General features: G+C 41.0%; 1 protein-coding gene across 1 annotated transcript in view; it reads right to left on the bottom strand.

Moving 5' to 3' along the window:
- Window positions 1-2,073: 2,073 nt before the first annotated feature.
- The window catches only part of CMKLR2 (chemerin chemokine-like receptor 2), a 31,685-nt gene continuing 18,142 nt past the window's right edge, over window positions 2,074-15,616 (bottom strand). Inside the window, exons 3-4 of the mRNA XM_089523232.1 lie at window positions 14,961-15,092; window positions 2,074-4,603 (exon numbers count right to left, since the gene is read on the bottom strand). Of these exons, the coding sequence (XP_089379358.1) occupies window positions 3,473-4,555 (1,083 nt within the window). The 5' untranslated portion in view covers window positions 4,556-4,603; window positions 14,961-15,092 and the 3' untranslated portion in view covers window positions 2,074-3,472. The remainder of the gene's footprint in view (window positions 4,604-14,960; window positions 15,093-15,616) is intronic.

Genomic DNA, 15,616 nt, shown 5'->3' with positions numbered 1-15,616 from the left:
ATCGCGATACAACGTGCCCTCTCTACATTCCTCTCTGTTTCCTCTCTACATTCCTGCTTGGTTTTAACGTTACCATGACCTTCCCTTGCAACAAATTAGCAATGCCCGGTTGTACGTGTGTGTGTGTGGGTGTGTGAATATGTATTCTGGGGGGGGGGGGGGGGAGGACCAGTTCCAGCGGCTGTCAAAGAGGCTGGATGGCCATCTAAGTAAATGGGGATGCTTTTTTCCTCCTCCTCCTCCCGGCTTGGGAGCCAGCATAAGCTGCATCCCAAGAAGGGAACAGGCACGGGGCCGCTAGAATCGCGGCGATCGCCGCCGTTCCAGCGGCCCCCGCGCCTCTTCCCTTCTTGGGATGCAGCCTATGCTGGCTCCCAAGCCGGGAGGAGGAGGAGGAGGCTGCCGGAACCACGATCCCAGCGGCCCCCGCGCCTCTTCCCTTCTTGGGATGCAGCTTATGCTGGCTCCCAAGCCGGGAGGAGGAGGAGGAGGCCGCTGGAACCGCCCCCCCCCCCCCGCTTCCCTGGAACCGGCAAGAGGAAAGACCCACCGGAAGTTAAAATTGGAATCTGGGGGTCTTGCGATGGAATTCAGGATTGGGTAGTCACACCAGAGCCATTCGCACTGAGATTGAACAGAGCCCCAATCCAGGATATTGCCAATCCCCTTATCAGCGCACTGGCCAACACGCTCCAAAAAGAGGAGCCAGTACGCATTCAGTTCGGCATCTCGCGCATTCACGTGAGTTCGGATTGGGCCATTCGAATGCTGGTATGATGGTATTGTGCGAAATAACGTGAATTCGAACCGCCCAGTGCTGAAGACCCCCAGTTCCAGACTCATCTGATAAGGGCTCTAGTTAGTTAGGCGAACCAGTCCAACTCCCAAGATAATGTAATCTTTCTTTTTCCAGTTCTTAACAGTGAGACTGGTGTGCGTGTGTGGCTTTTACAAAGCCAATGTTTTTCAGGCACTAAAGCCAGCTGTTCTGTAGTCACTTCCAGCCCACACACTTGGGCAAAAACAAACTTGGATCCAACTATGCTATGTCATGACAATGCTTTTTACCAGTTTAAAATGTAGACAATCCATATAATATCTGTTTACCATATAATTTATGATATACTATATCAGTAGCATGAAATTCATATTTAGAAGATGGGGGGGGGATACCCATTTTAGGGAAGGGTTGAAGACTTTTCTAGGCCAAATGATAAATCTGTGAATTTTGGGAAGAGAACTCAAAGGCAAGCCAAGCCGCTGCTATAGAACAACAAGAGTTTGTGGAGAGAACCCAAACTCCCCACAAAACAGATCCCTTGAGGAAATGAACTAAGCTACATGTTATAAATCAAGCAAATCCATGGCAAAGGACACAAAACAAGCAGAGCATAGCTTAGTTGAGAGAATAAATCATAGATTACTTGAGAGAGTAACTGAAGAATTAAGCATCTAGAATGCTGTTTACCTTTTACACACTCAAATACTGCCCCTTGATCACACAGAGACAAAGACACACAACCTCCTGTACTCACCCAGCATGGTTGTTTCTGTTTACTTGAATGACTTGTGCTTTATTGGCACATAGAATATATGCAGACATACATATTAATATAAAATGTATTTTCTACACATGAAACCCAAATACAATGTTATATTGTCCCAGAAAAGATGGTAGGAGAAAAGGCTACCAGATGATAGGAGAAAAAGAGAAATTAAGTCCAATGGAAATAACTTTCTGTCTCCATCTAATGGACAATCTAACATGTCAGACTAAAGCCTTTGACAATGATTCTCTGAGATGATGATCCCCATCTTCAGGGAACAAAACTGTCAAGAGTGCTTACAGTCCACGTTCTGTGAGTGGATCCCTAATTTCAGTTAGGACTGAAACCATGCAAGCTGCATGCTGCCCATTAAGAGTATTTTTGTAAATCCCAAAGATATCCCTTCCAATTTTACACACACACACAATGAGAAGTGTTAATGGAGAAACTGCAAATCTGGTGGTACAGTTTTCCTGCAAGGCACACCTTCCTGCTATTTTTAGAAGGAAATGCTTTTTTAAAAAAAAAGTGGTTTTCCTACCCAACTGGAAGTGATGTTTTGTTCCATTCCAGTTTGACTTATCCCATGGTGTTTTAATTTGTCTTACTTCTATCTGGATTAAATCTTAATTCGGGTGCATCTTGATTTTGTCAGACGGTTTTTGCCACCTAATTTGCCGCCCGAATACATCCCGGGTCCATCCCCGCTTCCAGAGCTACTACTCGGTTCCAGTTTTCCAGCTTGAGAAAATGGCCAGCAGAACACTTCTGGTAGCAGGGATGGACCCAGGCTGTATTCAACAGCAAATTAGGTGGCAAAAACATCTGATAATATCAGGATGCCACACGAATTAAGATTTAAACCACACAGAGATAATTTGAATTAAAAAGCCATGGGATAAGCTCCACAGAGGGGCTGGTGTGGTGCTAGAAAAATAATTCCCAGAGTTTGCCCAGCTCTGACCTACAGATAAAAGTAGTGGAATGAAGGCTAAAAACTGGGAAAAGGAGGTCTCAGGAAGAGACCAAGGGACAGAGAGTCTAAAGCAGGTGTGAGCAATGTTAGGACCCTCTGAGAACCATTTTCCATCTCACTGGGCTCTCTAAATGGGACTCCACCAACTGAAACCAGAAGTGACTGGAAGGACATGTCTGTTTTTCAAAAAATAGTTGTGGGGCTAAAACAATGAAGGACTCTTGTTTTAGAAAAGTATGCCCACTAGATGTTTATGGAGATATGATGCTGCTCTTTTTGTAAAAAAAAAAAATGTTTTTAAGTATTTGAGGACAACAGAGAAGGAAGCAAAAATAAAAACAAGCTGTAGCTTCATGAATTTCACCCCTCCCCTAGAGACAACAGAGCTGAAAGACCAACCCAGAGTAAGCTAGGGAAGGAAGAATAGGTGCATGTGGGAAGAGTAGGTGAACGGATGGCTCTAGCAGCCATAGAACAGAGGCAGGAAGACCTCAATAAGTGTTGAAGGCCTAGGAAACAAAAACCTCACAATACTAAATTCTAATACAAGCTGCAAGATATAGCTGGAGGAGATCAGACGTGCTAATGATACATTTCAAACATGAAATGTTTTTTAGTTAGACTGCTCTCTAACTAAAGCAACTTGGTCTCTAGCAGTCATTTCATTCTTCATGACTATACAACTTTGCTTCTTTTGTATAACAAAACCATTTTCCAACATCCTTCACTGAGGTCAAGTTACTTTTCATGTATGTGGGCATATGGACCAAAGACTATGTAGATGCAAATGCCATAGCTTGCTCCCCAAAACTGCTCTGCTGATAATTGTATTGATAGTTGTGCATTCACTATGAGTACATGTACATAAGAAGCTGGTTTAGTTGAGAATATGCTGTAACTGTTTAGCTATCTTGCTAGTGAGGTTACAGATTTTCATCTTTGTGTGTCCTTAGACATCCTCTGCCGGCAAGAAGCATAGTTGATTTGAAGAGACTTCAGTTTCAGGGGTTTCACATGGTTGTAGACTCATGGAGTTTAGAACTTGCTCACTGACTGTCCCAGAACGGCTAACTTCCCACAGTGTGTGTTTCACCAACTCCGAGAAGGTCACACTGAAACAGGACTGGAGCTTTTTGCTGAGTAGGACGTAAAGAATGGGGTTCAGGCAGCTATTGATGAAAGCAAAGCTGACAGAAAGAGGAATGGCATCCCGAAACAAATCATGAAAGTAGTCACTGTGGTGAACTGTCAGCTCAAGAATGCTAAACAAATGGTAGGGGGTCCAGCAAATAAAGAAAACCACCACAACAGCAAGAATAGTCCAGAAGAGCCTGCTGGAGGTCAGTATGGCACTCTTCTTCACCCGGCAGATCAGAAGGGAGTAACAAACCATCATGGTTAAGAGAGGAAAGAGATAGCCACAGATGAACCGCACCCAGGTCAAAATGTGGTGCCGGAGCACAACGAGATCAAAGTCATTTGGGTGGTAGTTGTTGTAGCAAATAGTGATATTGCTGGGCAGTGTAAGTGTGTCTCGAAAATACAGTGCTGGACTTCCAATGAGGGTAGCAAAAATCCAGATGGCCAAAATAAGAAGCAGGGTGTTCTTGAGAGTACGGTGCCTATAGGAGAAGGCCGGGTGGATCAAGTGGACATACCGGTCAAGGCTGATGGCTGTCAGGAAGAAGACACTGGCAAACATGTTTAATAGGGAAATGAAGGAGTTGGCTTTGCACAACCACTTCCCAAAGGGCCAGTGGAAGCCCAGGGCAACGTACACAATGTAGAGAGGCAGAAATAAGACAAAGATTAAGTCTGCAATTGCCAGGTTGAGGAACCAGAGGGAAGTGACAGTCTTGTCCCACTTAAAGCCCATGATCCATATGACTAATGCATTGCCGGGTACTCCAAGGAGAAAAGCCACACTGTGCAGCACAAGTGAGACAATCTGGGCATCAGTGAGGTAGGATTCAGGAGGCTCATCCTCTTCATAGTTCTGAAAATATTCTGTGAAGTTCTCTTCATACTGCATGATGTCAGCTGATGCCAGGTTCCTAGTTGCCTCCTGAGAGGATGGGAACTGGATGGAAGTAGGAAGGAAATCAAAGTACAAGTAAGATCATCAAACTAATAGATCAGTGGTAGCAATAGCATTTTATTATAACTTGTGGGCAGCTATCTGCCTTCATACTTAGGCCAATGATTCAGTAGGGCTTACAGCTTTCCTTTCTCCAACAGGCAAACACTTTTGTTTGTTTGTTTAAGCAGGTGATTAATATGTAACTGCACCAGGGAGGCTTTTTTTCAATGGAGTATGTTTTATTTATTTTTTTAAGTTTTGTATGTTTCAAAATTATTTTATATTATTTTATATTATTATTAAGGAGCCCTGATGGCACAGTGGTTAAATGCCAGTACTGCATCCAGTACTGCAGCCATTCACAGCCCCAAGGCTGTGAGTTCAATCCCAGGTAGGGCTCCAGGGTCCATTCAGCCCTGCAACCTTCCATAGGTCACTAAAATGAGTACCCAGATTGTTGAGGGCAATCTGCTTACACATTATAAACTGCTTAGGGAGTGCTTCAGTGCACTGATAAGAGGTGTAGAAATGTACTTGCTATTGCTATTGCTATATTGTTTTAATTGTGATGATTTTAATGGTTCTTAAAATTGCATTGGTAGATCTTAATTGATTTCCTTCTCTGAACCGCCTTGGATCCCACTCTGGGAGAAAGAGGGGATATTAAATAAATAAATAAATAAATAAATAAATAAATACCATAAATAAATACAATAATTTCCCTATCAAAATATTTATCCTCGTGGTGCTAAAACAATTTTGAATTCCCAACACAGTGTTATTTAAAAGTGTCATTATATCCATTTTAAAGAAATATGACTGAGCAGGACGTTCACTTAGGATGAATCGAAAGCTTTGCCCAGAAGCTGGTGAGATTTCAGTTCTGGTGTACAAAAAACATGTTACTTCACAGCTCTGGATATTGTGGTAAGAACCTGGAGCCCATTCACACTACAGAATTATAGCACTATGATTTCCCTTTAAGTGCCATGGCTGTATTCTCAGGAATCCTGGGATTCCCAGTTGAGAGAGGGGCCTTTTCAATCCTCCTCTGGGGCCTCTGACCAAACCACAACTCCTAGGATTCCATAAGATGCAGCCATGACAATTAAAGTGGAATCATACTGCTATTTTAGTGAATGGCACCCAGATCATTGATCCCCATCTACATCAAAGGGTGCGTTCACACTGTAGAAATAATGCACTTTGACATCACTTTAAATGCTGTAACTCCATCCTAAGGAATCCTAAGGTTTGTAGTTTTACAAGGTCTTTAGCCTTCCCTACCAAAGAGTTCTTCTGCTTCACAAAGCCATAAATCTCAGGAATCTGTAGTATCAGCCTATGGCAGTTAAAGTAGTGTCAAACTGCATTATTTCTAAAGTGTAGATGCACCCAAAGAGTAGCTTATAGCTTGCTGGTTTCCCTCTCAAAACCAGCCTTCTCAAATTCCTTTTGATCCATGAGGGAAAAGATATGGAGAGAAGACAGCTATCCTTGTGTTCCCTCCTCCCCAAGAAAACAGGTTGAGGAAAAAACCCAAAACTGTTTTCGTATCCCAAAATGTTTAGTTTTTCTACTGCAACAGTGTCAGAAATTGGGGGCTCTTTCACACTACAAAATTATAGCACTATGATTCCACTTAACAGCCATGGTTCTACACTATGGAATCCTTGGACTGGCAGTTGAGAGAGAGGCCTTTACAATTTTCTACCAGGGTGCTTCTCCAATGCCTCACCAAACTACAAATCTCAGGATGTAGCCATGACAGTTAAAGTGGTATCAAACTGCAGAGAGGCGCATGAGAAATAGCCCACATTTAAACAATAAAAGTTGGTCTGTAAATCAAACATTTTAAAACAATGGGGAAACAATTAATACCAAACACGTAACACAGGGGAAAAAAGGCAGTTTGAATTATCAATTGACAGAATACTATTACATTCTATAGTAACAGAAACAGTGGTCAGCTAAAGAAGTCATAAAATGTTGAGTAGTACAATCTTAAACAGAGTCTACAAAGGAGATTATCACACCTGGAAATCCCACCAGGATAGATGTGGGATTGAACAGTCAAAACCAGATGTTATTGCACACAGCCACAGCCCAACCTGTCTGCAGCCCCCCTCCCCACCAGCCGTGTTTATTCAGAGACTTTTCAAAAATGGCAAGTTCTCATTTTTGAAAAGCCACTGGATAAATGCTGCAGCTGTGTTCAATGACACCCGTTTTTTACTCTTCAATCCTGCGTCTATCCCGGTGGGATTTCCAGGTGTGATAATCTCCACAGTGTCCTAGGTTAAAAGCAAAGGTTGCATTTCAGGTACAAATGTGGCACCTTGAGGAGAGCAAAGGAACATGGCAGAGTTTCAAGCCAAAAGAAGCTTTTGAGAGTTCTCGATTTTCATTTGAGAATTTCAGTCATACTACCGAGAATTTTCATATGCCACTCAGCCTCATTAGGTTTAATTAACTTCATTGCTAACTAAATCAAAACATGCAATGCAAATGTACTTGGAACAGCATGTGCCAAGAGTGGCTGGCTAAATTGCCCATAAGGGAATAATTGATGTGGCAATTTTGAAAATTAATCTTAGAAACCTTGATGATAAAACCCAGCTTGAAACATTTGCAGCTTCATTCTATTCACAATGGAAGAGATTTCATTTCTAGGTATGGCTTACACTGGTCTCTGCAATGGCACAAATCTCTGAATATAGCCTGTGACTAGGGGTCATTGTGGGCTTACCCATATTAACTATGTACTCCGAATCCCCCTGGGCTATGCTGTTTGCACTACATAGCCTCAAAATCCCTAGTTGGGTCTGGGTGTTTACACAATGCCCAGGCCTGATTCAGGGTTTCCATCCCTTGTCCTGCATTAAATAGACTTACCTTTCGCTCCACGTTTTCCAGAAAGTGTGAAGCAAAATGCAGCAATGACAGTTGGCTCCCTTCCCATGTGGTCCCTGTGAGCATCACTGCCAAGTTGCTCTGAGGCCAGAAAGTGGCTGAGCACCTCATACTAACCTCAGACCAACCTGTGCCCACAGCAGCAGCAACAGCCAGCTCACAGGTATGACATGGGAAGACAGCCGTCAGTCATCGTTGTGTTTTGCTGCAAGAGGGAAGGCGAGGATTCGAGGCCAGAATACTTGGGGGGCAGCCCAGAGTATTCAGGCAAATGTAAACAAGTCCTCCATTAGGAATAGGCATCCCAGTTACAGGTATACCTCAGTTAATGAGTGGGATGTCTTCCTGGACATTTACATCTCTAACTGAAAATTTGGTACCAGAAGCAGAAAAAACATGGAAAGGATAGGGACAGATTCGTACATCACAAAAAAGAAGAGCAGCTCAACATGTTTCAGCAAACTTTCATTTGCTGAACCAACAACACGTACATGTGAAACAAAACAGGGGGGGGGGGGGAAACAGGCCAGGAAAGCATTGCATAAGCAAACAAAAACATTTTAACCTTCTAGAGACAACATTAAGGCATCTTTCAAAATATACCTGGGGACATATTTTTCTTTCACCAGCTTCCACTTTTCTTATGATTTCTATTTTGGTAACCAAACTTATAAATGTATGCTGTTTAATATCCTGGGGCAGGATATGCATTCTCTTTTCTCTTAGGCACACCAAACAGCTTGACCAGCTTCCATCAGCATGGCTTTATTATTTTATTCATTTATTAGTGACATTTATATCCCAGTTTTTCTTGAATGTGGATGTGAAATATGTTGATCTCCTCCCTTCCATATACTTTATCCTTGCAATAACTTTAAAAGTCAGGTCACACAAAGGGGGAAAGGATGGCCGAAGGCCACCCAGAGAGCATCATGATTGAATACAGGCTTGAAAACTGGACCTCCTGTCCTTCTAACCATGATACTACACTGAGCTTTCCTCACAGGGCGAAAAATGCATTTTGGCAATATATGGAAAGAAAAACATTCAAGATTTTTAAAAATTCAATATAACATAAATACTATAAAATTAGACATAGACGTAAAACCAATGAATATAATAGATAAACAAACATTCATTTTGAAGGTGATTTTATCCATTATTTCAAACATTTTGGTATTATTATTATTATTATTATTATTATTATTATACTTTATTTATATAGCGCTGTAGATTTGCACAGCGCTGTTCCTTCTATTCTTCCAAATCTAACTATGCTCAGTATAATAGTACATTTTTACTCTGTCCTTTTCTTCTAATGTTTCACTTTTTTGATTCTATCATTAATGGTTCGACCAAACTTGTTTTCCCCAAATATGCCAGTGTATTATACAATTTCATTAGTCTCTAAATCCAATAATTGGCATTACTACCCATTTGTTACTTAAATATTTCATTACTGGATCCCAAGTTTCTGTAAACCTTCCTAGACTTTTGTAATTTATTAAACATGTCAATTTATCTAATTCAGCCTTTTCCAACAATTTTAATAAACATTCTTGTATAGAAGGGATTGAACTCACCGTTGTTTGTTCCACCTACTCATCCATTTACCAAAACACAGAGCTCAAGAGCAAGTGCATATGCTTTCTTCTAGCCAAATTGATGATTAAACTTTTCATTTCAGACTTTAACATCTAGCTAAAAGATGTGCATTTATCTGGGGTGGTATGGGCAGGTGTATCCCAGCAAATATAACATTTAGGGAAAACCACTTGTTTTTGTTCAAGAATAAAGATCCATGCATGTAATCCCTCCCTTGGGGATGTGGAATTTGCAGAAATACCACTACCGCCCATATGAGTCATTTAAAAATATACTGTAAACATTAAGAAATCATCTAAACAGCTGCAATTATGAGTAATTTCAAATTAGGAATAGTCTTCAGTTATCATAAGGCAAGAGGTTCAGTCAGTTTCAGCCAAAGATATAGTTACTGTCTGTTATTCAGTTCAACCTTACTTCTGTTTAAATGCCTTAACTCTAAACACAGACCACTTTGCATGGTAATTGATATGGAGTGAAAGCGTGAGTGTGAGTGTTGATAAAGGACCTTATTCTGAGAATATGGACTTTATCACATGGGGGAAAAGCCAGGATTAAAAAGGCATTTTTGCAGCAAAGTCTCAAGATTGCGACAAGACACATCGTGATTAGAGAGAATTTATCCCAGGAATAACCAAGGAATAACCAGCAAGAAACAATTCACAGGATTTCCCCGTGAATGATTTGTTGCTAGTTATTCCCTGGTTATTCTTGGGATAAGTCCTCTCTAATTGTGACATCATCTGAAAATATTTGCTGTGATCTTAGGGCTTTGCCAGGAAAATACCTTTTTAATCCTGTTTTCCCCCATTTCCCCCCTGTGATAAAGTTCTATGACAGAACAGGTTTTTAAAAAGTGAAACATCAGAGTAACTCATAGATACCAAGGTTAAGTCCTTTGATTTTAGAAGTATTCAAGCACGTGGCTTCAGTCTCTCCTTAAACCCGATGCAAAGTATTTTTGGCTGCTGCTAATAGCATAAACTCCTGTAAGGAAAGTCAAAGGTACCTTATTGTGCCACTACATATGTGGATCCTTTTACACTAGGGCAGTAGTCCCCAAACTGTGCCCTTTAAGAGATTTTGGACTTCAGCTCCCAGAAGCCTCAGCCATGTTGGCCAATAGTCTGGGATTCTGGGAGCTTGAAGTCCAAAATCCCATAAAGAGCACAGTTTGGGGACCACTGCACAAGGGTAACATCACAACTTGTTGGTGAGTTGCATTTCAAAACTGAGATATATGAACTAGAATTGGGGGAAGGAATGACTATAGCAATGGTGGCTGCCCATTGCATTGAGTAGAAGTTGTTAATTTATATTGACTCTTTCCCTGACTAATGTTACACCATCACTGATGGCAGAACTGTAGTCTAAGGCAAAGTGTTACTCAAAGTGGTGTTCAGTGGACTGACAGATGCTCCATGAGCTGCTGGCCCTTGACATTTTGAAGGAAAGAAACAATTGTAGCCAAAGGGGACAAATATTGTACTGGTCCATAAAAGATTGGGGGTCCCCCATCAGGTCGTTTAAGAAGCATAGCTCTTAGGTATCATATATTTCCAGCTAAGTATTGCTCTTTTCCTCAGCATTCCCCATTTTGATTTCGAGGCCAGGCAGGGATTCCTTAACAGCCTTTCCCAGGATAAGGCAACACTGAACATACTTGAAGTTTTTTTTTATTCTCACTTGCAGATGTAAATCTTGACCTGGTTCATCCTCCCTCAGTATACAAGAATATAAAAATACAAATATGAAGAAATGTTGTCACTGGCAAGTTTCTCCATGAGATTGGCCATCTAACGGAGAATCTTGCCAATGGCAACATTTCTTCATATTTCTATTCGCATCCCAGAGACAATTGAAAAGTAAGTTCATAATGCATTGCTCAAGTATACAGGGTCTTTGGAAGGAAAAAGGCTGGGTAGCAAATTAGATAGCAAACTAATTGAATGGTACACTAGATGTCCCAACTCTGGTGACCCTGCTGTCCTCCCAACCAGCCCCAGGGGACACCAATTGCCATTGTAATGGAGAGGACAGCCCAACATCCTCAGAGAATTTGCTTTCCTGTTTTATGATCCCCCTAAATCTCAAGTTCATCTACTCTTCCCAGACAAAACAGATATTTGGAGGCAAATTGCTCAAGAATTTGTCCAAATGGTGGAGAGGCTGAGCTTCTTTTCTAACAGCTCCCATAGTACACTAGCCAATATAACATAGATGTTACTATTTCATTGTATGCTTTTAATGCTAGGCATGCCTACTTAGGAGTAAGCCTCACTGACAGTGCAACCTGGGGGCCTTTGACTCAAATTCAGTGTCTAATTTGTCTAAGAGTTTTTATTGCTATTGGAAAGTTTTGAATCAAGTTTATAGAAGAAGAAAAATCCATGCTGTTGACATACAATCCCAAACAGGTCACCACAAATGGAAAGGACTCCTAGAATCTAGAAGAGGTCCAAGAGTTGGCAGGTCTTCAAGAACATGGAGATGCTTTTGTGGTTTGAGTGAACACTGTGTGTTATTTCTGCATCCCATGGGCTTATGATTAGGGTTTAGCATAGGTTTTAAAGTCCAAAGACAATGAAAGCAAGATGTGGGAATTCAGCAATGCATGATTTCATGTGTGATAATTCACTCTAGGATACTTTAAAAAAAAAACCTGACTTTTGCAAACAAGGCTGTTACCCAGAATGTGAAGGAAAAGATGAACGCACAAATTCTCTTTATTTTACGTTATGCTGACAGTCTGCTGAAGATGCTTCTCCATTCTCAGGAAAGTAGTGCAAAGTAAATTGCTGACCTGTATACTCTATTATTTTCCACTCCATGCCCATCCCATTCCATACAAATGTATTCCATAGAAAAACCTTGTTCAAAACTTTGTCAGAACTAAAAAAGTAAAAGTATTTTCCAGGAAAGAAACAGCAGAGTCTGCTTCCTCTCAAGGTCACGGTGCTTTCCTAGAAAATCAATTTCCAGAATGGTAGCTTTCCTCAGCCATTGCAATAATGATTTTGGAGACATCATTTTTTGTTTTGTTTTCTTGTCTCCTTTTTTTTAAAATTGTGCTGCTATAGTTGAGATTTTTGCTGTTGTTAAATTTCATTAATTATGAGACGAACACACTAACAATGCAGAAAGACAAGGTATAAATTGTTGTAATTACGTAAATTAATGCACCAGCAATAAAGTTGTCCCCCACTCCAGGTGTGGCCCTTCCATTAGCCTCTTGTGAGGCTGCGATTTGGAGACTTCCATTCTGCACTAGTTCTCATCCTACCCAACTGAAACAATTTGTAATACAGCAACATACATATGTTTCTCCTATGCATTTTATAAGTTAGGCCTAGCCGAACTGAACCATTCCTCATTGTTTTACAGGACAAGTGAGATACCTAGGTAAGGTCACTTTGGACACATGGCATCTTGGCCCCAGCTGATTACTTCCTAATAAACTTCTGTAGTACCTCCAGCTAGTATTTTCCACCACTCAAAACAAGCAGAAGACACCTCCGCTTTCCATCACAAAGACTGAAGATCATATGTTTCTCTGAGATATGGGACGTGTCTGCACTACAACATTTAGGCAGGTTGATAGTACTTTAACTGCCAAGCTTTAGATTGTATGGTATCATGGGATTTAGTTTGGTGAAGTATTTAGAATTTGTTGCCAAGAAAGCCTTGAAGCTGCTATAGGATAAGTGCTCACCAAATTGCAAATCCCAGGAAGCTGTAGAACAGAGTTGTACCAGTCAAAGTTCTATCAAGTGAAAGGTAATTGTGCAGTATGAGTATAGCCTTGGCTAGTTACATAGGCTTCACGGTCTCTTTCAACAACAAATGCTCCCTTCCCTGGCTGACAGGTGATTTTGTTAAAATTCTGGTTCATCATTGCCAGAGAAACAATCCCTAACATAGTTTTATGTGGGGTTTTTTGGGCTATGTGGCCATGTTCTAGAAAAGTGTATATTCCTGACATTTCACCAGTATCTGTGGCTAGCATCTTCAGAAAATGCTGAAGCTGCATTCTCTGAAGATGCCAGCCATAGATGCTAGTGAAACATCAGGAATAAACTCTTCTAGAACATGGCCACATAGCCTGAAAAACCCACAAAAAACTGTGGATGCTGGTCATGAAAGCCTTTGACTTCACAATCCCTATCATAACCCAAAATAAAACAAAAGCCACATCATTATGGGCAGCAGAATAGGGACAAGAGGGTAGGTTTGACCCCAAAAGCACAAACTTCAACAGGTTGTTTTGCACAAATAAAGAAGAGCCACACAACGGATTCGATTTAGGCCAGTGATGCGTGTGCAAGAAATCTTTATAATAGTATATATGGGAGAGATTAAGGTTGGCATGTCTGTTTAAGTGGTATACAGAATGGAGAGTGATCTAAGACAACATTATACCATAATAATGATGGAGCCAATGATGATGGTGGAACCAAAAAATGTTTTGACAGTGGGAGAGGCCCGGCACTGGGGAGAAAGCTCTTGGTTGGCAACCAAAGTCTGGGTGGGGGAGCAAAGCTGAGTTCAGAGACAAGCATGATGGATGGAATGGGAATGGAAGTATATCTTTGTTGGTGCCAATTTGTTTTGTTTTTCCCCACCCCTCTGGGCTTTGCTTACTTAATCATATGCTCTACATATGCCATGAAGGTTGTGAAAGTCATGCTTATCAGGGCTGACCTGGGACACTGCTGCCTTGAGCAGAACAGCATATGGCATCTCCCCGTCAAGTCAAGGTGATGAGTGTCCAGAGTAAGCCAAAACACACTGTCACATGAGGCAAAACATCTCACAATCTTCTTTCAGCAATCTGCATTATACAGGGGGGGATGCAGTGACAACAAATTAAAGAATGACCACTTTGTTCCCTTTTCACAATAGCCCAAATCTATTGCCTGAAGCAGCTGGCTCACTTTTCCTAATAGTAGGGCTGGCCCTTCTGGTTATTAAAATTTCCTCGTCAATTTCTTTGCTTTTGGAAAAGTCCTTTTCTATCCATGTATTGTTTTATCTCCAAAGAAAAAAATCAATACTCTAGGATTACTGTATAAGTAATGTATAACTCATGTATAAGTCTAGAAATTTTAGTCAAAAAATTGACCCAAAAAAACATGAGTCGACTTATTCACAGGTCAATATAGGTACTGTATATATGTAGAATTTTGTAAGTTCTTTGGCATTGTTTTCCTTTGCATCATCCTTTAGATCCTTTGTTACATGCCCCTAGATTTTACCCTTGACTTATCCACGAGTCATATCAAAATCCATAATTTTGACCCCAAAACTTGCCCTTGACTTGTACATGAGGCCGACTTCTAGTTGAGTATATATGGCAAGACTACTAGAAAACAGCAAGCTCTCCACCCTACAACCACAAACATGTCAAGAACTGCAGTGAACAGAAGTTAATGAGAAAGAATTTATTTGGTCTGTCAAGCAAATACTTTTACATATTCTAACCAGCAGCCCTATGCGTTTTTTTCTCAAACCCACCAAGCTGGTTCTTGAGTTTTCTTTCTTCCACAGAAAGGGCTCCAGTCCAATGGAGGCTAACTGAGAAAGACTTTTGGGTCGAGGGGGGAGACTGTTTTAATTTGTTCTTCCTCCACTCTGAAAATGTATACTGAAAACATGCAGCCTGAATGAATACTGTGAACTCTACCACCTGCTTTCCTGGCATAAATGTAGAAACCACACTTTAGAAAGCTTATTATTAGCTTGAAAGAGAGCATGTACATACATAAGAGAATACACACATTAAGAGAAACAAAACACCAAAAAGTAAATGAAGGGAGGAAAGAGAGAGAAGCACACTTACCAGTTTAATTCTCTTGAATCAAAAAGTGTACCTTATGTCTGAGGGTCACTCTCAAATCTGTAAGCAAATGGACAGAAAAACATAGAGTTTGGCTTTCCTTTCCAGTGAGATCTGCTGGGGTGTTTTTTCTTCCTTTGAAAAAGACCAGATAGAAAAAAATGTGTTTGTCCTAAACAGCAGGGAAGGTGGAAATACACCCTTGGCAATTTGGGAAGTTTAAATTTGACTGTTTATACCACTGCAAGAAGAGTAAGAAAATACTCGTCACATAGATGAATCACCACACCAGTGTTTGTATGGAAAAGGAAACAGTGCTGTGCTCGCTATCTACCATGGCATCCGCCCGACACAATTAGGGCTGTGGGGTGAGGGTCTCTGGCGGATATGGGAGCCTGAGAAGCTTTCATGTTTCAAATAACATATGGGAGTCAAACCAAAGTGTCTGGAAGGTTAAATGAAGGTTAAATTACTTTCCTCCAAAATCAGTGATAGTGATAGGGCCCTGTAAAAGAGAGACTGAGACTGCATCCAAACTGTCATGGCTCAGTGCTATGGAATCCTGAGATTTGTAGTTTTGTGAGATATTTCTCTCAGAGAGCTTTGGTGCCACAACAAACTACAGATCCCAGGATTCCATCACTCTGAGCTATAGCAGT

The sequence above is a fragment of the Sceloporus occidentalis genome, unplaced genomic scaffold (assembly GCF_023333645.1).
Source record: "Sceloporus occidentalis isolate IW3139 unplaced genomic scaffold, rSceOcc1.0.p SCAF_4, whole genome shotgun sequence".
NCBI classification, from domain to species: domain Eukaryota; kingdom Metazoa; phylum Chordata; class Lepidosauria; order Squamata; family Phrynosomatidae; genus Sceloporus; species Sceloporus occidentalis.
The sequence above is the reverse complement of the archived record's forward strand: the minus strand, read 5'-3'. Positions and strand labels throughout refer to the sequence as shown.